At 40.6% G+C, this 27,339-nt stretch overlaps 1 protein-coding gene across 3 annotated transcripts in view; it reads right to left on the reverse strand.

Annotated features, from left to right (window-relative positions):
• The window catches only part of Htt (huntingtin), a 139,055-nt gene that overhangs the window by 52,036 nt on the left and 59,680 nt on the right, over positions 1–27,339 (reverse strand). For all 3 annotated transcript variants that reach the window (XR_005283088.2, XM_038311049.2, XM_038311036.2), the window contains 12 exons: positions 27,078–27,229; positions 25,877–26,079; positions 22,916–23,042; positions 21,399–21,526; positions 16,503–16,613; positions 12,382–12,459; positions 11,491–11,714; positions 10,325–10,403; positions 10,031–10,192; positions 5,872–5,927; positions 4,879–5,027; positions 937–1,073 (listed from right to left, as the gene is read on the reverse strand). Coding sequence is in view for 2 of the 3 variants with exons in the window: in XM_038311049.2 (XP_038166977.1) it covers positions 937–1,073; positions 4,879–5,027; positions 5,872–5,927; positions 10,031–10,192; positions 10,325–10,403; positions 11,491–11,714; positions 12,382–12,459; positions 16,503–16,613; positions 21,399–21,526; positions 22,916–23,042; positions 25,877–26,079; positions 27,078–27,229 (1,606 nt within the window). In the remaining variant the exon portion in view is untranslated. The remainder of the gene's footprint in view (positions 1–936; positions 1,074–4,878; positions 5,028–5,871; positions 5,928–10,030; positions 10,193–10,324; positions 10,404–11,490; positions 11,715–12,381; positions 12,460–16,502; positions 16,614–21,398; positions 21,527–22,915; positions 23,043–25,876; positions 26,080–27,077; positions 27,230–27,339) is intronic.

Consider the following 27,339-nt stretch of genomic DNA (forward strand, 5'->3'; position numbering starts at 1 on the left):
CATGCTACACAAGAACCTCGTTTCCCCTTAGTTCATGGGCATTCAAGAATCTCCATGAGGCATACTGAGAGACCCTGCCAAGTGGTATAACCTTCCCCAAGGCACTACCAGCCCTGCCATGCTTGCCAGGGTCATCTGTTTACTCTCAAATTACTTTATGCCTCTTGTATTTTTTATTATAGTCATGTGACTTAACTAACCATTAAACATTTAGTTTAATGATTGATCAAAATGTAACAAAGAAAGTGCTGCTTAGACTTGCGGTTTTCTATGAAGATTCAGAGAAAGGCAGCTGAAAGGAACACACAAAATAGAGAGGGACAGGCAAAAGTACAAGTTTAAAAGGGACAAAAATTAAGAAAACTACATTTCCACACATGGATTGACTCATAGCATTTAAAATCCCTGTTCCAGCTTAAGGGAAACAAAACTAGAAATGAGTACAAATGAAAAAAAATGTAACTGTTTCAAGAAGTAAATACCTATTTATCTTATTTCAGATTGAAATTTCTAGTATTTTTTAAAAGTCAATGGTTTAGATCAACACTGCCAATTAACTGATGCTTGAACCATGTTTGAGAATAAATAGCCTCTGTTACATTTATTTAGTACCTAGTGCATTTTTTTCTTTCACTGCCATTTACCTTTTTGTTTTCGTTTTTGCTTTTTGAGACAGGGTTTTTCTGTGTAGCTTTGGTGCGTGTCCTGGCACTCGCTTTGTAGACCAAGCTGACCTCAAACTCACAGAGATCTACCTGCCTCTGCCTGCCAAGGGCTAAGATTAAAGGCGTGTGCCACCGTCGGCTGGCTTACTACCATTTCTTCAAGTCCCAGAGAACCCAATGCTCCTGAGACTGTTTACCACACACAGGACCTCATGGAAACAGCATGCTTATCCATGTTGATGATGTGACTATCACTGTACCTTCCTCTTACCTGATGGTACTGGATGAGTCTTAAAAGCATCGACACCACCACCTCCTTCTGGGTTTCAAGCTCTTTCCCTGCATCAGCTTTGTTCGTTCCTCTTAACACAAACAGATCATGGACAATGGGCTGCAGAGCAGGTATGGCTGTGGGCACAAAATATTGAGCAAATAAGGCCACGTAGGAAAAAATGACACTTAGACAACTATCAAGACTTTCAAAGTACTTTTAAGAAACAAAGGAAACCTTAGCTGGTACTTGGCTTACAGAATGGGCTGATTAGGATTGTTAAAAAGTGTATTTGAAATCATGATCATGCTATTGTAAGAGGTCATGGTTCTTCCTCTCAACATTGACTAACAGCTTGTGAAGGCTTCTAATAACAATAAAAACCATAGATTTAATATCAAATGCAGCATCACCTCTGACAAAAAGTGACTGAAATCAAAGTCAATTTTAAAATAAGAAAACATTCCAAATAACCAAAACAGTAACCTCTCTACTTTATGCATAAACTACCTGATTTAAAAAGATGATAAATATTGTGGTTACATGTAGCACGATTAATAAAAACCCAGAGACAGAAATTGGAGTTCAATATGATGGCCAGAAAAGCAAAACAGTGCCAGGTGGTGGTGGCACACGCCTTTAATCCCAGCAGTCAGGAGCAGAGGCAGGCAGATCTCTGTAAATTAGAGGCCAGCCTAGTCTATAAGAGACAGGACAGGCTCCAAAGCTACAAAGAAACCCTGTCTCAAAAAAAAAAAAAAAAAAAAAAAAACCAAACCAAGCCAAAAACAAAACAAGTCAAAGCAAAACAGCCAGCCACTGACTCTTACTTCTACTTCAGTCTGAAATGACGATTCTGCTTCAGGAATCTCAGAATGTGACTGTGAGTGAGAGCTGTCTCCTCTCTATATTCCTCTCTAGTGCTGGGATTAAAGGTGTACACCACCACTGCCCAGTTTCTATGGTAAACTAGTGTAGCTACTGTGATTAAAGGTGTATGTCACCACTGCCTGGTCTGTAAGGCTGTTTCACTCTCTGAACTTCAAGCAAACTTTATTTAAATACAAATGAAGTATCACTACAGTTACATAATATATTATAAATCAAGGTATTAGATTTACTATACTGTTTAAGTTAAAAACTGACTCATTAAATCAAGATTTTCTTTTTCAGGTCTTACTTATCTTTATCCAAAATAGGAGTCAAACAAAATTAATTGGTTTAACAGTATCACATAGGAAGACAACGATAATAGAAATGGCTTTAATTGGTACACAGCACACTGATACCTACTGAAATGCATACATACATTCCTGAATTTTGGTAACACAAACACCCTGACCATCTGTGACACATGCACAAATATTCAGTGATATGAATACGCATGTAGAAATATACATGCAAACATACACTCTGTATACACACACATTCTGATGGTCTATGGTAAGAATATATACATATCCAGACCCTCAGTGCCATGTAACATCCTTGCTCTTACTTGCTTACTGAACTTCCTCCAGATGAACAAGCATCCTAGCATGAAGGAAAATGGCTGACTGCCACTAATTCTCAGTGCAACGACACTACAAGTCCAGGAAATCTTATGTCCATGTATTTTTTAAAAAACATTTTTTTTTTTTTGTTTTGTTTTTCGAGACAGGGTTTCTCTGTGGCTTTGGAGCCTGTCCTGGAACTAGCTCTTGTAGACCAGGCTGGTCTCGAACTCACAGAGATCCGCCTGCCTCTGCCTCCCGAGTGCTGGGATTAAAGGTGTGCGCCACCACCGCCCGGCTTTAAAAAACATTTTTAATGTATATTGGTGTTTTACCTGAATGTATGTTTGTGTACCACATGTATTCAGTGCCTTGAGAAAGCCAGAACAAAGTGTCTGATCTCCTGGAACTGGACTTACAGGTTGTTGTGAACCACTATGTGGGTACTTGAAACTAATTCCGAGAGCAGCCAGTACTCTTAACAGCTGAGTCATCCCTCTAGTTCCTAATTTTTACTTTATTATTTGTTTTTCAACACATATATACAAGTGTCCTCAGAAGCCAGAAGAAGGTATCTGACTGTAATCAACTAAACCATCTACCAGCATTTCACAGTCTGTGCTCCGATGGAGCATGAGAGGCAAAGTTGATAGTTTATGAAGACTGAGAGAGCCGATCAATGCCTCTGGTCAGTTTAGGCTCTTCTGTAGACGTTAGGTGGAGTCTGCAAAGTTCTTAGAATGCATCTATAACAAAGCTCGAAGCACTTCTCAACCTGTGGGTCTCAATCTCTTGGAGGGGAGCGTTGAATGGTCCTTTCATAGGGGTTGCTTATCAAATATCCTGCATATCAGATATTTACATTACAATTCTTATCAATAGCAACATTACAGTTATGAAGTAGTAACTAAAATAATTTTATGGTTAGGGGTCACCACAACATGAAGAACTGTATTAAGGGGTCACTCAGAAGGTTAAGAGGTACTGCTCTAAACTCATAGCAAAGGAGTAGGAAGAATCCAACAGGGAAAGACTGGAAGACTGGAGTTAAAAGTTCTAAGGAAGAATCACGACACATTCTTTTTGGTCATTGCTGCTGTTGTACAAGTCAGGACCTAGCTGAACAGCCCAGGCTGGCCGCAACTCATGGTCATCCTGCCTCCATGAAGGCCATTAACAGAGGCATACACCATCATACAGCTACAGAACATTCTTAAAATACACACCATATCCACTTTATCAGCTAAAGGGGGAAAGCTAAGTGGCTAACCATTAGCTATGTTTCATACTTAAACTTCAGCAAAATAATCAGGCAGCCATGGCATCAACTTGAAGTGCAGGGGTTAAAAATCAATGTGCGAAGAAAACTTTAGCTTCCCCATAGTTCTAATTGATTAGCCTTTCACTTTCATGCAGCATGCTTACAAAATATAGTTGGATATAAAATTCAAAGTGTGGTTTATTAAACATTGAATAGCTTATCTTCTAAAATATAATGTGGCAAAACAGAAAACCCCAAGGTTTTGTTTCCCCAAGGAAATGTCCAACTACAACACCAAAACCAGTTAAAAGGAAATCAGAATTTATAGCTAGGTTTGGTGGCATATACCTTTAATTCCATCACTCAGGAGGCAGAGGCAGGCAGATCTTTGCGAGTTCAAGGCCACCCTGATCTACAGACTGAGTTCTAGGACAGCCAGGGCTGTTACATAGAGAAACCTTGTCTCAAAAGAACAAAAAAAGAAAGGAAAGAAGAAATAAAGAAAGGAAGAACTGATGGATGGATTCAGAATTTAAGTTGTGAATGCAGGTCATTTGTAGAAAGTTTTGAGTAGCACGAAGTCCTGGGTTCAATCCCTACACCTTACAAACCGGGAATAGTAATCATGCCTATAATCCCAGCATGCAGGAGGTAGGAGGAGAATCAGGAGTTCTAGGTCATCCTGGGTTTCATAGCGAGTTCAAATCAGCATGGGATACATGAAAACTTGTATAAATAAAAAAAAGAGTCAAAACTTGATTTGACAAGCTAGATTTAAAATTCTTCTAAGTCTAGGGGTGTCATCAAAATTAAAGTACTTTGCTCATGTAAGGCCCCAGATTTGAGCCTATGCCCTCCCTCTGAAAAAGAACAAAGCAAATACAAATGACAAAATTAAAATTTTGTTTCATAAACAGAGATATTTATCAGAATCTATCTGTGTCTTAATGTCACTCTTTTTATTTTTTCACTTTTTTATATATTTACAATTTTTTATCCCCCCAAGTAGTTTACAAACTTTTATGAATAAGTAATGTGCTTTTTTCCCTTCTCAAACATCTCTAACCTATGTGCATGCATGCATGAGCCCCCATACATGAACACAGCACATGCAGTGCAGAACTGTGGTTCAGTTAAAAGTGGGTAGAGGTGAGACCAAGGACAACAAGCGAACATGTATCCCATTACCATGTGTGACAGCCTTCCTTCCACTGGCCATGATGCCATCACATAGCTGGATGATTTTAGGAATTCCAATGATCTGTTTTGAATGGTAGCGCTCATAAGACAGTAAAACCAGGAAGAAAAATATATTTGGAATAATTGCCTCTGATTCCCTAGAAACAAAAACACCCATTTAGACATTTCTTTTTAAAAATTAAGATAAGTGATACGCATACACAGCATAACATAGGTCAGGATTCAACCTCAGGAGAAAGTACTGAGGGTAAAGCAGACTCTACAACCTCGTTTAATCCCACCCACACCATTGGGTTTCCTGCCTCTGCTCATGGGGACAGTCTAATGGTTAGGACAGTGAAGCAGGAGAGGCACCTTAAACATTGGATGCCAGCAAGTAAGATCGTCCTAACACTTCATTTTCTTTCCTCTCTTAAAGAAATTCAGACACCAAGGGAAAATGTTCCCTGATCAAAACAACAGAGTCACGGTGTCATAATCAGAACAAGACCTGGGTCTCTAAACCTCGGGAACTCTCACAACACTCTCCAGTGCTGTGCTTTACAAACTACTTATTAAGAACTGTAATTTTCAAAAATTACAAATCTGTTACATGTACTGCTTGATTAGTAAAGCTTTAATGTCTAGCAAGGAAAACTGCAGTCAATATAAGTAAAGTTTACAATCACTTCCGTTACTAAACCATGACCTAAAATTGTTCCCTCTAAAGTTAGGGTAAGAAGACGCCACTTAGTGACCTGTCACCATAAACATACAGTCTGACTGTTAAATGAGAACACACTAATGAACAGATGCACAACTGTTTCTAAGCACATCCTGAGAAAGGTTTTCAGCAAGTGTTCAGCGGAGTAAAAGTGGAAAACATGTAAGTTAGACCTCCATTGGAAACCAGCAGCACTTGAAGCGCCTGTGACTATACGGACCTAGGATTACACGTGTTGGATAACAAGGACAATAACTGAAGTAACTAAACAGTAGTACCTGAACTGGCCCACTTCAATGTACTCAAACTGCTTCAGCACAAAACCGATGAACACCTACATCAGGAAAAGAAAAGCTGCCATCAGTCACAGGCTTACAACATAAAAGCCAGGTATCTTTTTTTCTACTGATCTGTGAACTATTCGCAAGCACATACACAGTAGGATTAGCTTGTTTATAATAACTTTCTAAAAGCTACTCTGAAGTCAGGTAGCTGCAGAATACCTCCAGACATGCCTTCAGGAACTGGTCAGGGCAGAAAGGTTGGTATAGGCCTGTAATCCCAGCAAAAGGGGAACTAAGGCCAGCAGATCAAAGTTTGAGGTCAGTCTGGGCTACATGATAGGACTCTGTCTCACAAAACAAAGTGACTCACTGGGAAAATAATAAATTCCAGTTATTACTCATAATCACATCTGAAGACTGCTTCCAGAGAGTGGTGATCTAACAGCATGAGTCCTGCAGTGCACAATGTCTAGATGCTGTCTAGAGGAGCCAGGAGGAAAAGCCAACCATAGGAACAGAGACAGTATCTGGGCTGAAGAGCCAGTCTATGTGACTCTCATTTTCTGTAAGATTTTATCACCCTAGAAGAAACTCCCACAGATGAACAACAGAACTTACACCCATAGCTTTGCAGTTCTGGGGCATGCAGAGACATTCAGTAAATGCTTGGTAAATCAGTATCTGAACTGAGTTTGTGTCTCAGTTTTCTGCATTTATCCCTCTACAGGACCCACTGATGAAAGTCACTAGAACAAACTGGAGGCCAGAGTTGTTCATGGTAAAAAAAAAAAACAAAACAAAAAAAAAAACAGACTATCACCAGTGGTTGGGTAGAAAGCTTTGCTGGTATAAGGCTCGGGCCCAGAATGAAGGACATACATTCAGACATGGGCACAGCACACAAAAATCTGGAAGTCCTGAGCGTTTTCAATGTCAAGTAACAGGCAGCAATTTTAGGAAGAAAAACAAAATACCTTTTTGTTTTAGAGGAAACACTCTAGATAGAATAACTACAGAAATTATCTGGCAAGACAGCCAAGTTTACCTAACCTATCTACTAGTGAATTAATTTTCTATCTATGATGAATAGCTCAAATGGAGATGATTTTTACCGCTGCTGAGTAGGAAGTAGGAAAGTGAGAAGAGAGGTAGGCTGCAGTCTTACAGGTGTTCTACCTAAGATGCATCCATTAGTGTTCTGGAGACTGCAATCCTATCTATCTTCCAGGTACAGCCCCAAGCCTGTTTCTTCTACAGTCCATATAGAGGACAACTGTAAAATAGGTTACCAGGGTATGGGAATGAAGGAAGCACACTATGGTGGCCTGAATAGGCTCAGATGTAAATGATCCCCTGGTGATAGCTTCTGGGAGGTAAAGCCCTGCTGAATAAAGTATGTCACTGGGTACAGGCTTTGAAAATTTATTGCTTCACCCTATTTCTAGTTCATTCTCTTTGCTTCTTGAATGTGGATGGAATGTGAGCTTTCAACTTCCTGCTCCAGATGTCTGTGGCCACACTGGCCTTTTTTATTTTGGATATTATGTGTTAAGGTTTTGCCTGAAGAAGATAGAAGGTGTTAAGATTCCCCAGAACTGGAGTTACAAAAGAGTTCCTGCCATGTGGGAGCCAGGAAAGCAAATCTGGGTCTTGTAGAAGAGCAGCAAGTTCCCTTAACTGCTGAGCCATCTCTCCAGTCCTCACGATGGACTGACTCTAATTCCTCTGAAACCATAAGGCAAAATAAGTTTTCTTCCATATATTTCTTTTGGTCCTGTATTTTATATTAAAGCAGTAAAAAGTAGCTAATTCAGAGCTTCCTACGAAAGTGAGGTATTGTAAAGAACCCCACTGCTGTTTTTTGGAGGAATGTGGAAAGACTTTGGAACTCTGGAATAGGAAAGTGGTTGGTTACATCCTGTAAGCAAAGCTTAATGGACAGTTCTAGTAGAACCAGCAGTAGTTCTAGTAGTGGCAAGAATAATGCAGAATGCTGAGAATAACGCCTGGCTCTTGAGGTTTCAGAAAGAAACAAGATCTTTATTATCCAACAGACTTGAGGTCATTACTGAGATATTTTAGTAAAGTATCTGCCTACTTTTTGCCCATGTCCTAAGAAGTTGGTTGAGTCTAAATTAAAAAGTAATGGACTAACTTCTTTGATGAAGGAAATTTCAAAGACAACATAACATTGAGTCTATGCACTGGTTATTACGGATAACTCTTATGCACGTCTACAGTGAAAAAGAACAATTGGGGCAGAAATAAAAATGTACAGTTTGGAGAGAAAAAGCACAGCAAGCAATTAACATTGCTCCATACCCCGTATGTGTGCTGAAAGAGAAGCTGTAATGGCTAAAGAGATCAGTGCCATTAAGGAGAGGCTTCCTGGTCTACATTGTAACAATGAGAAGGGTGCCATAAGGGCAACACCTCATCCAGCTAAGTTTCTAACTTGTGAAAGGAGACCACAGGGTGTTGCTGGCTCCTAGAAAGCAACTGTTTCAAACAAGAAAGTTGTTGCTAGTGTGGTCAAAGGGGCGGAAGTCCATACCAAACTGTTGGCCAAACTTGGCAGAGTTTTTCACATGGAATTGGCTTTGGAGGCATGAAAAATCCAATAGTGAGAGGATCATAGATACTTCTGTGGTTTCAGACAACTGCCAAGGCCAGGCAACCATGAGGAAGAGGAGTCTTTCTTTTCAAGAGGCCCCAAGAGGCCATTCATGAAGCTATGAAAGTTAAAACCTGGAGTGTGGAGACACCAAGATGTTGTAGATGTTGGACCTATGCTATGTACCTGAGCTACATACATGGAGTGAAAAAACCCAAGAAAGAGAGAGATGTGATAACAGCAAAGTTCAAGGGGCTGAGTCATCTAAGCCCTTAAAAACTCAAGGACAGAAGAATACATGGAGCTACAGGTTTTGATGTTTGCTCTATTGGATTTTGGTATTACTTTGGTTCAGTATTTCCTGTGTCCCCATTCCTATATTTTAGAATGGGAATGTATATTCTATAGCACTGTAGATAAGAAATATGTAATTTGCTTTTGATTTTACAAATTAAGAAATTGCCTTCGGTCTCAAACAGGACTTTGGACTTTTAAACAGTGTTGAGACTGTAAGACTACGGGGGCTTTTGAAGTTGGACGAAATGCACTTGGTATTATGATATGACCATGAGTCTATGAGGGCCAAGGATTCTCCCCAACTGGCACATCCTTGTAACTCACACAGAAACAGTAGCACAAAATCATAGCACAAAAATGATGGTCAATTTTTAACAATGTAAAGACAATTTCTTCTTGGAAAAGGCAGGAAATAAGGTTTCCCTGAAGAGAATTTGTATAGTAAGTATGACTGGTGGGCAAGGCATGGTGGTACATTGAGTACAACTAGTGCTGCCCTGCCACTAAGAAAAATGGCAACCCCTCCCCCTGCAACCAGCTAGGGTAGGTCTCTGAGCCCCACTCCCAGTCATGCTGGGGTGCTGGCTGGTGTGATCTTGTGTAGGTGATCACAGCTGCAGTGAGTTTGTGACCTCAGCAGCTCTGTCATGTCCAGAGACGGCACTTCACAGCCCCTCCCTCCCCTACTCATTTTGCAGTGTTCCCTGAGCCTTAGAGGGAAGAAGAGGTTTGAAATGGATGTCCCATTTAGAGCTCAGCACTCAACAACCACTTATTTATTTGACCACTGCCCACTGAAAAAGGAAGTTTCTCTGATCAAAATAATAACCCATTTTTATTTTTATTTATTGTTTTTTGAGACAGGGTTTCTCTGGATAGCCCTGGCTATCCTGTAACTCACTCCGTAGACCAGGCTGGCCTTGAACTCAGAGATCCACCTGCCTCTGCCTCCCAAGTGCTGGGATTAAAGACGAGCACCACCAGCACTAACTGAAGATCACTAATTTTTAAGAAATATGAATTTTACATAAATGCCATCCTACCAGAATAAATCTTAAATTATATCTTACAAATAAAAAAAACACCTTGTTTTGGAGTTGTGAGTAGGTATACAGATATGGAAAAAATACGGAAATTTCTAAAGCCTAACCCAACTGGAACATGGTACAGACTTGGGACAGCGTCTTTTCAGGGTAATTTGTATTCAGCTAGGTATGGTGACTATCAGACATAAAGACAAACCTGATCCGAATCCAGCAGACAGTAATTGACCCGTAGCTGAACCAGTTGTGCAAGCAAATCCAAAACCTGCTTCTGCAACTGTACAGATGTTGTCGTGGTGTACTGCTTCAGAGCTTTTATAACAAGAGGCTCAAATAATCTAATGTGATTGTGAATAGCATTCTATAGGGAAAAAAATGAAAGAAACCATAGTTGCGATTAAAAGCTTCTGGCAACCAATCTAGAAAGTGCTGAGCTCCATTTGCATCCCTGTGGCATGGCCCACATGTCACCTCTAGCTGCAGTGCCATTCACCTTATCTGCACGGTTCTTTGTGACGCTTGTGAGGTTTGTCTTCAGTTGGGCAGATACTTTCTGGAGTACATCAAACCACCTGCAAAATGACCAAAAGCAGAAACAACAAAACCTTTTAATAATCTCTTCTGTACTCAGCCATCCATCAGTTCAACTTCATGTTCAAATAATCAGAACATGTCAAAATGAGACTTAGAAAGGGCACTGGGTATAAGGGCTGCATGTGCTTGAGATAACAGGACTCATCTGAGAGTGCAGATGTGCAGCACCTATGAAGCACCTGCAGAAGCAATTCAAACGCATGTTTGCTGTTACAGGAAACTCACTCCCCAGTCTACTCTCTAAGAGGGCTTAAAAGAAAGGTGAGAGCTGTCTGGAAGATAAGTAATTTACATTTATCATTTGGTTTTCTTGGGGGAAGACTGATGGAGCCCACAAGTTCAACATCAGCCTAAGCAACATAGAGAGATACCCATGTCATAAAATGTTTGAAAATACAGCAAAATGGGAACTATGGGTACACACATAAGCATCAAGATAAAGCCCAGAATAGGAGTATCTCCTTGATTCCAACATTGTCTGATCATCATAAAAAGAAAAGTAAGGATTCTACTATCATTGCTACACAGAATAGCATCTCAAATTAGGGCTATAATGGGGCTCAGTGGTAAAATACATGACCAGCATATATATAAGGTCCTGAAAGGAAGAAAGAAGGGTGGGCGGGACTTCCACATTCCTGGCATAAAAAAGATTAAAATAAATTCATGTAGAAATCAAAAATAACACACCCCAGACTTTTCTGTGACTTTCAATACCTCTAAATACTAGTGCCACCATACCATTTTGAAGGCAGTCTTTTGTGTCATAGAACAAACCACCACTGACACATGGCATCTTACTATAAAGAATGTCCGTTATTCAAGAGCACTTTCAAGTACCAAATGCTTTCAATAGGTGAGGACACTACGTGATCCACTTCTAGTCCAGGGCAGGATTTGGAAGTTAGAAATCATGCTTCACAGGCAGCCAGCTTGGGTTCCTTCTCTCCAGCCCGCCACCTCTAGATGGCAGACTACAACATAGCTCAGCCAGTAGCCTTCAAGGCAGGGCTATACATTACTCATCTCTGCATCATCAATGTAGATTTGCACCATAATTATTACCCCGAGGCATCATGCTCCTGCTCTGCCTGCACCATGTTCCTCAGGCTGGCATCAGCCAAGGCCTGCGTGAAGTGCGTGTACGGCGCCATGAAGCAGTAGTGATATAAGCCTGGCCTCACGCTGGAAGAGCCGAGACGCTGTGCTCGGCATTGAGACTTGCTGGGGTTGGAAGCCAAGCCATCAAACTGTGAGGCCAAGTTTGTCCCAAAGAGAGTCTTCAATAGCTAGAATAAAAAAATTGAAACAACAATATTTTACTTAATATAGATTTATGAATATGAGCAGAACAGGGCTATCTGTAATCGCAGCTGATGGACAGAGGTTAGGACGGACATGACTGAAATGGTAAGTTGCAAGTTCCAGGTGAGCCTGGGCAACTTAGTAAGATCATGTTTCAAAATTTAAAAAGTTCCAGTGACAGAGTACTTTCCTAGAATATATAAAACCAGGTTCAATCCTCAGTACCACTAATAAAATGAAGAAAGGAAAACAAAACAAAAACAAAGTAAACACCCTTTAAGACTTTCCTTTCCCAGTAGCAAATCCAGCAGGAATATATGATGGGAAGTTCTGTTGTGAATCCCTATACATCAAAAGATTCCCACCATGTGGTGTCACTGTGCCAGGGGTTCTCTATAATTCTAAGTAAAACAAACATTTTAGATACAGGTCCACTGGGATGGGGTAGCAAACACAGGCAAAGCAGTGAGGACCAGTGCTGCTTTTCATGCCCTCTGCCCCCTCACAGTCCCAATCACAGAGCAAGCAAGAGTGACACCCAACCCTTCCTAATATCACACAATAAGCACCAGCTTCTAAAACTGAGCTAAGTTTTGTTGCTTCACCTGGAAGAGTTAGCCCAAATCCCAAAGGACAGGAAATGACACTCACCTGCTGAACACAGACAGTTGCCATCATCGGTTCTCGACTAAAGCAGGATTTCAGGTATCCAAGGACCTCTTCAACACACTGAAAGGAAGAGTACAGCATTAAGTGACTCACAGGTGACCTATTACTGTTGCCAACTGGGAACAAGACAATCTCCATATAAATTGTATAAATGTTACAGAAAGGTAATCAGAGTAATATTTTAAATCAATCTCTTGTATCTACAATTATATTAAAATTGCTTTCTTGTACATTTATTCACCAAATCTGTCACTCAATCATTCAGTAACTAATCAAGTATCTATATCCATTCTGTTTTCAGGGCAGGCACTGAGAAATGTACAAAGGAGTCAGAAGCCTTGCATTTGTGGAGCCCTGAATGTAATCAGCTGAACAGAATGCTTAAGGCACTGTGAGAGTCACTGCCAATGAGAATCACTATAGCCTGCACACAATACTCAGTGCACCACTGAAATGATACTAGGTGCTACAAATATAAAGAATGCAATTGCTGGCCTTCTGGGAGCTCCAGAGTTGTAGGGAATTATCACAATGTAAAATTGAGAGATTTCCATTTCTGCATTTACCCTCCTCTGCCTGAAATGACCCAAAATGTATTTTAAAGACTCCAGCTTTGACACTACATTCTTTAGACACAGGCCATTAGGCCATAAACATTAGTGACCATGAGAGGTGAAACACTAGGAAGGCTCCTAGATAAGGATCTTAGGAGTGTTCCCAAGCTGGGGGATGGGGGCACGAGTAGAGAGTCCAAAGACCCCAAGAACACTGCATCTCACAGGATATAGTACCAAGAAGACAAGTCATCCAGATCACGAAAGATCTTGGGAGGGAGTACTCCAAAGACAATAAAGAAGCTCCCAAAGCCAAGGCCTGAGAAACAATCATCAGAAGAACGGAAGGAGCAGCACGGGACACTCACACAGGCTGGGAACAGTCTTACTCTCACCAGCAGACAAGCACTGGGTAAAATGTTCAGTTAGGTCTGACTTCCTTTAGGCGAAGAGAATAATGAACCCCAGTTCAGGTACTGCAGCAACCCATCTGACAAATTGTAAAAGCAAGACCAGGAAGAGCGGCTGGTTTCATGTAACAGCACTACATCCCATAAGATGGCTGAAGACAACAGAATAAAAAAATACCCAGTACTCGACAGAAAAGCTCAAAATATCAGGCATCCAGTCTAAGACTAGTTAGCAGGAAAGGAAAGAGGAAAATTCGATCAATAACAAAAATAAACATAATCAATTAGCAAAAAAACAGTATTAAATTTTAGTGTGTGTGTGTATAATATATATATATATATATTAACAAAGTACATTGAATCAGCTATTAATTACAACTTTATCAAAAATGAAGTTCAGGCACAAATGGAACATCTATATTACGTACCCTTCCCAAGGTTCAGGGCCCATCTCAGAACAAGGACAGAAAAATGTTATGAGAACAATGAGTCAAAGAGCGAAGCAACATGAACTGCTGCAATGTGAACTCCCAGACGATCACGCCAGTTAGCATTCCAGTGGGAAGTGGAAAGAGGTTCATAAGCCTGACCCCTAGCTGAGGAGCTATAGACAGTTGATGGCTTCTGAAGGAAGGAGAATCTGTTTTCTTTAAGAGCATAGAGCCTGTTTCATTTGCCACACCCCAGTGGATGGCCTCACACTGAGAAGTATATGAACAATGCAAAGTGGAGTTGATGGATTCTTAAATTAAAAGTGGAGGACACAGGGAGTTTAAGGGTGGATAAAAAGGTGGGGGGGGGGAATCCAAGAGGAGATAAAAGGGCAGTTGGGAATAAAGATTATCAAAATATATTACATGATATTTTCAAAGAATTAACAAAAATATTTATTTAAAACAGTTAAATAGAAGCTCAGTGGTTAGAAGCACTTATTGAGGGCCAGAATTGAGATCCCAGCATCCACATAACAAGCTGGGTAACCTGTGCACACCTATAACCCTAACTCTAAACAGAGAAGAAATAAGACTGCTCAACTTTCTGGCTTCTAGCACAGCAGAAAAAAATGGGAGTGTCCAATTTAGGAAAAGACTCAGCCTCAAAGAAATGGATGGAGATGACGATAGAAGAGGACTTCTAACACTCTTCTGGCCTCCATGCAGCAGGTGCATGCATGCGTGCATGCACGCGTGTGCACAAACACACACACACACAAATGAATGAATAATTTTTAGGTTAAAAAAGACAAGATATTTAAGGAGATATAAATCAGACTTCTAGTGATAAAGACTTAATGAGGAAAGACAATGGATGGGATTTTATAGTAAAGCAGATGGGAAAGAAAAGTTTAGAGAAACTATGAAAGAAAAGTAGATAAAGAAATTAAAAACAAATAAACCTAAAAAGAGGGGCTGGAAATGCAGTTAAGAGTGAATACTGTCTTGCAAATAATCTGATGGCTCCTAGCACCTACAACTCAGCTTCAGAGGTTCTGGTGTCCTTTTCTGAATTCTGCTAACACCTGCACTCAAATGCACATACCCACACAGACACACATATATACACATGATTAAAAATGAATATAGAAAAACAAAACCCAAATCCTGAAAAGAGTAGCAATAAGGTAAGGGCAATTTTAAGCAACCAAATACAGGTTTTTAGAAGGTAATTAAAAGACCCTTAAGAGACAGGGTGAGGGATAGGGTACAAAAATATTTCAGGAAATAGCTCCAGTTTTTCTAAACTGTGGAAAACTACAAAGCCCCATATCCAAGAAACTCAACAAATCAAAGGTACAAACAGAGCTAAAGGGAAAACCACATCAAGGCTCATCATAATAAAATCACTCAAAATCAGCTAGGAGAAATCAGAGGAAACATAACACAGATCAGTAAGGAGTTATGTGGAGAAAAGTGTATTATGCATAATGCTAGCAAAACTCACACATAATACATTGCAGTTATGTATAAAATTAGTGTGGAATAACAAGATCTACTTGTCAGTGGGAAATGAGAGCTATTTGTCAATGTCATGAATTATGATAGGGACATCTCATACTAGGAGGAAGGTTATAAGGTATATGAGACACTCAAATCGATTCTTCTTGTTCATGTGTTTTTGATATGGGTGGTCTTTGAACTCCTGCCACAGTTTCCCAAGTACCAGCCTCTGGTGAGACTATAGGTATGTACCATTATATCTAACTTACCAGGTGTGACCACCAAAACCAACTTTCGAACTGATAAGAAGATCTGTTCACTAAACAAATGTTGGCTAAATGTTACTAGCTTCACTACTATAGGTAATGAAGAGAAAAAATTGTAAAACAATCTGTTGCCTAATAGAATGGGTAAAAGGGAAAAAAAAAACAAGTGGGATAGAAAAACAGGATTCAGAGTATCTATATTAGACTTCTGCAGGCTTTTCTCCTTATCACCATTTCCTAAACAATACACGATATCAACTATGTACACAGTGTTATAAGTCATTTCTAGATAATTTAGTCTTTTGCGCAGATGTGGGCAGGCTTTCAAAGTTCGATACCATTTCATACAAGGAATATTAGCATGAATGATTTTCGACATGTGTAGTTGGCAGGGCCTGGGACAACAACACTGTATTTCACTTGGAGATACAAGCTGAAGATGGCTGATTGACTTACCATGGAGTGTTGTAGAAATGAGATGTGTTGGTGGAGATCAAGCAAAAGCTTTAGCACTGGAAGGATGTAGGTGTATACATATGGGCTGGATAATGACCACTATACTCAAAACTATAGTACATGAGCCCAGATCTTCTTCTGAGCTATGGATGGAGCCAGTCAGCACCCTTGCTAATCTGGCTTTGTCCCTTTCTGTTTAAAAAGGTCAAAGGAGGAAAAAAGGATCCTGTGAGCACATTTTTCAACACATTCTAGACTAAATGAAGTATAAGGAAAACTCTTAAATGAAAAAATGTGGTTATCAGACCTGACACACTGGTAACAGACCTAATAGAACTGCCCCCACACACTGCAGTACTGGGAAAAAAATGAGATGCAGTCTCCCCAGCTGCTGTACCTGTAAATGTGCCTACAATACATGACTAGGCATCATCTGAGGTACTTTGACCCAGGTCAAAGAAAAACAGACCAGACACAAACCTTTCCAATGTCCTGCAGTGTTGCCAGCTCTAGAATCTGAGAGAGGACGTCCAAGGCAGAGCGCAGGAACCCCCCAAACTTTTCAGTGCTGTTCTGAAGATCTAAGGTGACCTTGGCAAGGTGGAAGGAGAGAGCACACGGTTACTGGCACCACCGAAGTCTGGTTATCTACAACAAAGACACAAATGTTGTCTGCTGCGGGGAGATGCTTCTGCAATGCTGACCTCTACTCTCACCATCCCAGGGGCGTCATTTAACATGTAGTCAAATCAGTCTTAGAGTGACTAAGATTCTAAACACTTTAGCTTAATTTAAGTACATATCAATTCTCCTATTTCTACAGACTCAGATGAGGGGAAGTGCTTCTGCAAAGAACTAGTAACAAAACATTACAACAGAAAAAAAATCTGAACTTGAACCTAACTACCTATGATGTAAGAGAATACTGGGCAAAGTCAGGAGCAAGACATGAACAGGAAAATGAGAGTGGGTCTTAACAGCTTCCTGCTGAAAAACTACACTGCCCAGTTTCTCATGAGGACTATGGAAGTCATTTCTGCCCTAATAAGAGACTACATCCTATCTTCTGTAGGCATTTTGGCCCCCCTCACCATGGTCCCGCCTAAGGTCAGACTCTCTTTCTTTCCACCTTTCATCTTCCTATAGCTGTCTTAAATAATCTAACATATGGTGCTGAAGACCTGTGAGGGGAAATCTGAGCTCACTACCCCCTCAGGTCACAGAGACAAACCTTCCTGGCTCTCATACTTTCCCAGGCAGGGCTACCATTTCTCTCAGGCAGTCTTTTTTTCCCCCCACTGTCTCCACCCTCTCTTTCTCATCTTAACTGTTTTGCCTTGACATAGTCTGACATTCTAGGTGGGAGGCCACATTGCAATCAACCAGAACACACACGCAACATACCAAATACCAGGACAAGGTAATCAGTGGGAATTAACTCAGGGGTACCCTGAGCTCACTGGAGCTTTCTTCTGTCTCCTTTAAAGGCACTGGAGACTTTCCACTGGCTATGAGAAAGTTTGGCTGAGAATTCTTATTGTGGGAATTCTCTACTGGCCTGCTACTTGTTCAACCAAAGCCCTGAAAACCTACTAGCTCTGTGGTCTCTCTCTCTCTCTCTCTCTCTCTCTCTCTCTCTCTCTCTCTCTCTCTCTCTCTCTCTCTCTCTCTCTCTCTCCCCCCTCCCCCTTCCATCCAATCCATCCATCCTTCCTCCCTTCTTGCTTTTTTTCTAGACAGGGTTTCTCTGTGTAATAATCCTGACTGTCCTCGAACTCACTTTGTACACCAGGCTGGCCTATTCTGGAGGCTCATTTGGAGCAGTTGGTTGATTTAAGGCTATGAGAATACTCTACAAGGCTGGATATTGACCCTTGTTTTGACCTTAATCCTGGACCTCACAATGGGTTTGAAACTCTCCATTTCAAAGTACATACCCTCAGCCTGGATACAGGCTAACCTAAAAATCTCCATTTGGGAGACCTCATACAGGTTTCTACCTCTAAGCTTGTCCCTGTAAATGAATTAATTTCATTTTTACTTAGCATGACTATGAATATGTTCTGAGCACATTAATATTTGATCATTTATATGATGATTGACCATAACTTGTATATCTTAATTATCTTTAACAATTTAAAATAAATTAGTAAATTTTTGTGTTTTTTTTTTTTTTTTTTGAGGCAGGGTTTCTCTGTAGTCCTGGCTGTCCTTGAACTCACTCTGTAGGCAAAGCTGCCCTCTATCTCTGAGAAATTCATCTGCTTCTGCCTTCCAAGTGCTGGGTCAAGACAGAAATAAAGAAATTAAAGACTTTATAGAATTCAAAGAAAATAAATACACAGCATACCCAAATTTATGGGACACAATGAAAGCAGTGCTAAGAGGAAAGTTCATAGCATTAAGTGCCTTCATAAAAATGATGGCAAGATCTCATACTAGCAACTTAACAGCACACCTGAAAGCTCTAGAACAAAAAGAGGTAAGCACACCCAAGAGGAGTACAACGCAAGAAATAATCAAAATAAGGGTTAAATCAATAAAATAATAATAAAGAGAACATAAAGAATCAATGAAACAAAAGAGGTGACTCTTTGATAAAGTCAACAAGACAGAAAAATCCTTATCCAAACTAAAACATGGAGAGAATATCCAAATTAACAATCAGAAACAAAAAGGGGTACATAACAGACACCGAGGTAATCCAAGAAATTATTAGGTCATAATTTAAAAACCTGTACTCCACAAAATTGGAAAATCTAAAAGAAATGGACAATTTTCTTGATAGGTTCCACTTACCAAAGTTAAATCAAAATTAGGTAAACAATTTTTTATGTGTTTATTTTGCTTTTTTTGTTTGTTTTACCCGGTTAGGTAAACAATTTAAGTAGACCCATAACCTGTAGTAAAATAGAAGTCATTAAAAATCCCCTATCCTGGTGGCATGCATGCATGCCTTTAATCCCAGCACTTGGGAGGCAGAGGCAGGTGGATCTCTGTGAGTTCAAGGCCAACCTGACCTACAAGAGCTAGTTCCAGGACAGGCTCCAAAGCTACAAAGAAACCCTGTCTCAAAAACCCAAAAGAACAAACCAAAACAAAACAATTCAGAATTATCTTCACACAGACTGACAATATATAATTTGCTATACTATATAATCAATATACAATATAATTTATATACTATGTAAATTTACATTTATTATATTTAAATTACAATATTATATAATATAGGCATAACAATTTGATGTTAACAAAATACATATTGTCATGTTTTCAAATATTAGACAAGGCAATTTAAGATAATAGTCCCAGTTTTTAAAATTTCACGTTATCAGATTATTTGGAACTAAAAATTTTGTTTTACTTATAAAATACTGTATTTGAGCCAAGCAGAGTGAGTTCCAGAACAAGCTCCAAAGCTACAGAGAAATGCTGTCTAGAAAAACCAGAAAAAGAAAAAGAAAAAAGGAAAAGGGAAGAAAGAAAGAAAGAAAGAAAGAAAGAAAGAAAGAAAGAAAGACCGTTTTCTTCATGTAACTTTGTCTCTGCATTTCCCCACAAAGGTGTACAGTCCTGACTTAAGTTCTGGATCTTTGCCAACTGTTGTTTTATTGTAGCCCTTGGATGGGCCCTCTTCTGAGGCACTCTAATGCTGCTCTCCTCATTGACCAAAAGATCGACACCCCAAATCCCTAAGAACAGTATGGGCGACCTATGAAGAGAACTAATAGGCCATGGGCCGTCCAGCTCATCTTCTTTAACTCTTCAGTTTGTGTATTTTGATTAGCTGTCCCTCCTTGCTGTGTGTCTTCTCACCTTGTCTTTCCTTCATTTTAGCTCTGAATGCCCTGCCTACTCATTCTTCTCCTGCTTCCTCTGCTTCCATTCTCCTCCTCCCAGGGGAAAGAAGGATCTCTTTGCTGACTGGAATAGAGCTCATTCTTCACTGGACCATTAATCCCACATAACATCATTGTGTTATTCTCGGTCTTAGGATCAGGTCTCATTGATGGGTGTCCTTTCCTGCCCTTGGCACACTGAGGTTGACCCCAATCCCAGAGTTATACCTTCTAGATTATATAAAAGCAGCTGTAGAGAGACAGAAGATGGAAAGAAAGGTCTAGTCTCTCTCCATGTTTATTCATGGAAGGGAATATTCTGTCACCTATGTGTGGATGGCTAAAGTGCATAACAGAAGAAGGTGGGATGCTGCCCCTTATAGGACAGAAATGACTTCCATAGTCCATAAAGGAAGCTGGAAAAGATAGTCTTTAAGCAGGAAACTATCATTCCTAACTTTTTTTTTTTTTTTTTTTAAATATTCATTTATTTATTTATTATGTATACAATATTCTGCCTGTGTGTATGCCTGCAGGCCAGAAGAGGGCACCAGACCCCATTACAGATGGTTGTGAGCCACCGTGTGGTTGCTGGGAATTGAACTCAGGACCTCTGGAAGAGCAGCCAGTGCTCTTAACCTCTGAGCCATCTCTCCAGCCCCCTCATTCCTAACTTTTGAGAGAATATAAAAACTGAAAGGAAGGGGAATGATCTTTCTGCTGAGATTTGAGGCTAGTGCTAGTCAAGCCAAGGTTAGACAGACAAGACTTCAATCTTAAAATTAATCAATTAAAAATTAAAAAAATGTGCTAATAGATGAGTGACCAACTGGTGTAACAAAAATAAAAATAAAACTATACAATCATGAGATTTTAGCATTTGATAAAGGATTTCAAATCAAGAAGGGCAGAACTTCAAAATTATTCATTAATGTTAGAATAATTAGGAAAAAAAGCATGCAAACCCAGACACCATCATCCAGAAGCCAGTGCAAAGCTGAATCAGGGGCCATCGGACAAAGGAGTGTCTACACTGATAGAAAACACCCAACAGACTACAGATACTTGTGCAGATACCCGGGTTATAGGTCTGCAGTGAACACCTGCTTTTCCCCTTTGAGACTATAATTTTGTTTTGTGTTGGGAGGTTGCACTTTATTATGAGGCTCACAGAGGGAGAGGGTACAGGAAACCTACTTGGCTTGGTTGTGTATCTTCAGGACATGACAGTGATGCATCTTACCTATAAAAAGGATCATGTCCTGAGCACCAGAAGTCCTTGAGAAATGTCTCTGAACCCAAGGTATTCTTGGGAAGTCAATAAACAAACAACGTCCAGAGACCACAGAAGATTACTGTCTAATACAAAAAGCCTAAATATTTGTTAAGCTACCATAAACCATGCTAGAAGACAAATATGGAAAGAAAAATTTAAGTCTTATGCCACAGGGCTTCTTTCTATGTAAGTGTAACATGGTTACATGGACATGCATCCCACTGGAAATACATGTTCAGAAATAAGCAGGGGCAATACCTTATAGTTGGCATGAGTGGCTTTCAGGACATCGTGGAGTTTGAGGTAGGAAGGGAGATGGTAGAAACTCCCCAATGAAGAAGATTTACTTGCTGTGACAGGTCCTGAGGTGTCTGATTGTCGAGAGGCTTAGAAAGAAAAAACAAACAAACAAAATCCCAAAATTTGAGCTTTTAGATCCAAGGAAAAATCTTCAAATTTAACAGCAATTACTGTGATGACTTTTCAAAATGGTCTAGCAGAAACATTTAGGTCTTTCCCACCAACTTTGAAATATGTGTGCTGGGAGGTAATAAATAATTGACTAAAATACTAAGAATCTGTGAGTGAAAGAATAAAAAAAAACCAAAACGATGAATATAAGAACATGGAAGCTGATCAGTTGTATGTGGTTTCAGCCATTCTCCTCTGGTGACTAAATGGCTGCAGACAACCTCAGGATCTCTGAGGCCACTAAGCAATTAATTAGGTAATTTGGACATGTTCTGAAAACTAAAAAGGGCATATACATCTCTAAAGTACCAAGCAGAGCAGTTTCCTCCAGGTTTAAAAACTTCTCAATGGTTTGAGAGACCATCAGTCTTATTTTTAAGCCTGCAGCTTTGAAGCAGGTAAATCCTCCTGCATTACTATACCCAATCCTTAGAAAGAGCATCTCTTAAGATTTCATAGTTAGTCAAAGGATACAAAAGGCCTACTATACATCTACAAAGTTAATAATTTATCAAATACATGAAAATCACCAGGGAAGATTTAAAGCTTTCTTGCCATAAAAAAATAATAATAAAATCACAAGTTGAGCCAAGGCATATGTGAGGCTTACAGAGTGTCTCAGTACACACGTACTAAGGCTGCTGTGAGAGGGTGTGCACAGCAGGTAGCCCACAAGGCACAGAGGTCATCCTCTGCTTCCCATACAACAAGAGCACACGCAGGGACTCTGTTACTTTAACTATGCCAAAATTCTGGCCCTTCTGCCCTGATATCTCCCCTCCCAAGTACAGAAGCCTTTGTGCTTTCTAGACTCCTCCCAAATCAGATGACTTCAGCTCCATGTGTCTTTCCGTCTCTGCCCTCTTCTCTGTTTTACATAGCTCTCACTTCAAAAGTCACACGGGCCTCAAATTCTAATCCTCAGGCCTCAGCCTCCGGAGTGGATGGTTTAAAGATGCATCATACCTGGCTCCCACTGTCTTGTTACCTCTCCCAAACACAAATTCTCCATTTCCCTTATAATTCCTCCCACCTCACAGTTTATCCACTATTACATCCTCATCTATTCCTAGCCGTCTTTGTTCTTTCCTTTACTAAAATTTCAGAATCCTCCCCTGCAAGAAGAGAAGGAAGAAAGTAAAGCAAGGCAGACTCCTTGTATAGCAAGCTGCCTCCAGAGTAAAGTGACACGTACGGGCACCCAGAGAACCCTTCCCTGATAGGACTGCTATGGGCCAGATTCCCATAAGGTACACACACTTCTGCATCACAACTAGCAACCTGGCCATGAAACTACTTCCTACCTGCACTGGCCTCACCACCTTTCTTGGGACTCATTGGAGCAGAAGCTTGTTCTCCCGGTTCTTTCTCTTTCCCTTTCCGTCGAATAGGACTTAGAGAAGGGGGGTTTGTTAGAGAAGGCAAAGCTGCCTAAAAGAGAAAACAAAAATATAATACGATAAAGTCAATACAGGAAGCAAAAACTAAACTAAAACTACTAACACACACAGTGCTACTCTGTACTGGAAAGCACTAGCCCAGACAACTTCATGAACTCTGAGTTTTTATTACAGAGCTCAGATACTACATAGATATAATTCTACTTCCACCCACACAACTGTACATAGCAGGTATGGCTCTGAACTTCCGCACACCAGCACTGAAAATGGGTTGGAAAAGGGAGGACAACCAGGGAGTTAAAAGAACCAAAAGTGACTGGCACCCCCAAACCTGTCCCCTTTAATAGCAGGAAATCAGAACATTTGATGTGAACTACCACATGAGCAAGCACATTTCAACATTTGATATTTCAACATTTGAAATTTTACTTTTTCAAGTGAGGAAATAGGGTTCGGAATAAAACCACCTGCTCAATATCACAGCGAAAACTCAGCAAAGCTACAAGTCAATAGCCCAGATGTGGCCCATGCTCTCCAATATGTAACCCCAAGGCTAGAAGGGACAATCAGGCTCCTATACACAAAGAAGAAAGTTGGGACAGGAGATAAGAGACAACACGTAAGAGGCTGGTGCATCAGGTCTTTGCTCTGTTCCTCACTCCCTTCCTGGCCTCAGCAAAGGGCCTGTTCACTGTCTGTGTCCCTGCCCTACCCATCTGCTGAAATCACAGAGAGTGTTTAATAGAGGACGGGACTTCAGTGAGATAAGTCATGATGGCAGGATCCTCATAAGCAGGATCAGTGACCCTATGAAAAGAGAATCCAGAAGTTCCTTTACCCCATCTACCATGAGAAACCCAGTCTTTAACAAGGATCAAATCTGTCAGTGCCTTGACTTTAGAGTTCGCAGCTATTAGAATGGTGAGAAATAAATAGTTACCAAAATATCAGGACAAATGGCTGTAGTCAAACAGTGCATGGAAGGAGGCAGGAAGGCTGCAGAAGGCAGGTGAGAGACAACCACACTGAAGAATCTCTTGGTGGAAAAAAAACCTGTTACTAAGCCACCAAGGGTACAAGACCATCAGCAGGACAGTCCAGGAGAAGCACAAGCAGAGTAATGGTTGTCCAAAGCCAGGGGCACGGCAGGATTTTGGAGTCACCTACAGGGTTGACTGTAGTTATGGCAGTACAACTCCGTGGCATGATTTAAAAACAAAACAAACAAACAAACAAACAAAAACAGGTGGTGACTCACTGTAATCCTAGCACGGGGGGCTGAGCTGACTCACCATGAGTCAGAGGCCAGTCTGGGATATATAGGAAGTTCCAGGACAGTTCTGGGTCTACAGAGTAAGACCCAGGCTCAAAAAATAAAAGTGAGGGGCTGGAGAGATGGCTCAGTGGTTAAGAGCACTGGCTGCTCTTCTAGAGGTCCTGAGTTCAATTCCCAGAAACCACATAGTGGCTCACAACCACCTGTAATGAGATCTGGTGCCCTCTTCTGGTGTGAAGGCGACCATGCAGGCAAAATACTGTATATATAATAAATAAATCTTTAAAAAAAAACTGAATTGTACACTTGAATTTTACGGAATGTGAATTATCTCGATAATATAATTTCTATAAACAGACCAGTGTAGTATTTTAAATGAGATACACCAGTTTATGCCATAACCCAGAAAAGAGTAGGTATGTATTAATGAACATGTACCTAATATCATAGGGATGTTTATGGATCTGTACATGTAGATGTACTTACGCTGTTGTTTTTGTTTGTTTGGTTGGTTTGGTTTTTCAAGATGGGGATTTTCTCTGTGTAGCCCTGGCTGTCCTACAACTTGATCTGTAGATAAGGCTGGCCTCAGACTCAGATCCACCTGCTTCTCCTAAGTACTAGAATTAAATGCACCCAGCCTTATGTAGATTTTTAAACAAAGTATTTAACAGGAAAAGCAAAGAACAGTGACTTAAATAAAGCTGTGGTGGCTCCTGTTTCTGTCATGACAAAGTACAAAGTGAGGTGAGAGAAAAGGTACAAAGAGGGAAGAAGGTAAGACAGCCAGGGACTGGCTAAAGAGTCAGTCTCACAGAGGCATCACTAGGAGAGCAAGCACACTGAACTGCAACTCAGCACAGCTGAAGCCCTGACAACGGGCACACCAGCAATAAGTGGCTATTGAGTCAGTTCAGTTCTCAAGACACACGAGCCACATTTCAAGAACTTAGTGTCACATGTGGTCAGTGACTAATGCTCTGGCTGGTACGGACATGGAGAATTCCCTCTATGGCTGAGAATCCCACAGAGTAGAAAGAAAGTGAATGATCCACAGGAGGGCACCCCTAACATCGGACAGGAAAAACTGAACCAGACAGTGCAGGATGTTGGAAGAAATACAAAAAGCCCTATCACTCGGGTTATAAAGTAGCCCAGAGAAGAACAGGAAAGCTGTTAAAGTCCTTATAAAACTGAAACGAATGACTATGGCAGGACGTACTCTGAAAGGTGGTATCAGAAACCAGATAGAGTGGATTTAAAGAATGGAACACAGTCCTGCCAGAAAGGCCCAAAGATGTTGACACAAAAGTCAGAGCCGGAGCAGAAGGAAGGAGGCTGGTACACTGATGAGGAAGAAAAAGCAGTGAAGGAAACCAGGAGATTAAGGGAGAATATAACTTCTGAATTTTATGGCTGAAACCAAAAAAAAAAAAGAGTACTAAATACATTTTTATGTTACATACAATGTCTGAATACACTGTTTTCTTTACTTATAGCAAGAAATAAGGAACATTCTGCTAACATGGATGTTCAGGAAGCCCGGTCATTAGACAGATGATAATGGCTGCCTCCCAGGAAAAAGTTACCTTGATTGCTGGTCCAGGAGTCACATCATCCAAGACGTGAGCACAGATATTGATCACTTTCAGCAGGTGGGAGAAAAGCTGTTCTACCATGGGCACCAGTGTCCGGTCACCCAGAGCAGGCCAAACTTCTTCCTGTCTGGTAGATGCTGAATTGGCTTCTTCTTCAGAGGCCCATGAACTTCTCAGAGACCTGGGGGCACTGGCTGTGACACAGGCACACACATTACTCCACTTCCAATGTGTGGGATGGGAAGCACTTGTGGCCTAAGTTTCTCATACTGATCTATGCTAACACACAAATGGAGCTCTGTATCTAACCAGATGTCTTAAACTCATATAAAAGTGCTATTTGCACCCCAAACTGCAATTTTCCGAAAACATCACCACTAGTCTCCAGCTGTGGGTGTGATTCTCCCAACTGACACAGCTGGAGACCAGGTCTGAAGATGCTGCCTCCATTAAGCTCTCTCTATTCCCTTTCTTTGCTTCCAAAACTGCACTCAGAACTTCAACATGAACACCCTGGACCTATAAATTCTAACCCAAACTCTGGTCAGTTGGGAGATTTTTCTAGAACACAAATCCACGTAGCTCCTTCCATAAAACACACCAATGACAAACAGGACAAGTCAATTACTTCTCAGTGGGAACTGTAACTTTACCCCCAAGTAGATTCAATGGTTTCTGACCTGGCTGGCCACAATTCTCCATTCTTATCCCTGTCCTCATGTGATATCCACAGTAACTTATATTCCTTCCACATTACATAATCTTTCAGTTCTCCAAATCTTTACATATGCAATACTTCACCTGATATTTTTCTATCTGCCTATAAATCTGACCAAAGGAGAGTGTATATAGTTGCTCTGCTGTTTCTGTGCGTGTCTGCATGTATCCCCAGATATCTATACTACCTGGAAAATACAGCTCTTCTGTTATTGTCCCTGGGCCAAGCCACTGCCTGGCACAAGGCACCCAGAACAAAACTCAAATCAGTTTACCCACAGTAAAATTGAGGTGCTAGTCTACTCTAAAAATACTCAGCACTTAACAACTCCCCTCATATACATCCACATAAACAGATGTCTAAAATCTGGATTAAGCCATCCCCCAAATAACTCTTACGTTCTTATAATCTGTATACCCCTCACAAGCAAATCACAACTAAGTCTGAGAACCCATCTCCACTTGTTACCAGTACCCGCAAGCAAGTTTCCAGCCAAAATCAAGGCATCCTGATGGGCTGAGAGATCCAATGGGAACCAAGCTGATGAAAGCAAGGTGAGAATCATGGAGGCCATCCCAACAGTGCAGCTCTTCCGGGACTCATCAGAGGCACTCAGTGGGGGCACTCTGGAAGTAGACATTTCCAAAGTCAAACACAAATTTTCAAGCATTTAGTCTTACTCTCTAATGTCCCCATGAAAAAAGGACACAAGACATCCATTTTACCTTTTTACTTT

The sequence above is a fragment of the Arvicola amphibius genome, chromosome 1 (genome assembly GCF_903992535.2).
Source record: "Arvicola amphibius chromosome 1, mArvAmp1.2, whole genome shotgun sequence".
NCBI classification, from domain to species: domain Eukaryota; kingdom Metazoa; phylum Chordata; class Mammalia; order Rodentia; family Cricetidae; genus Arvicola; species Arvicola amphibius.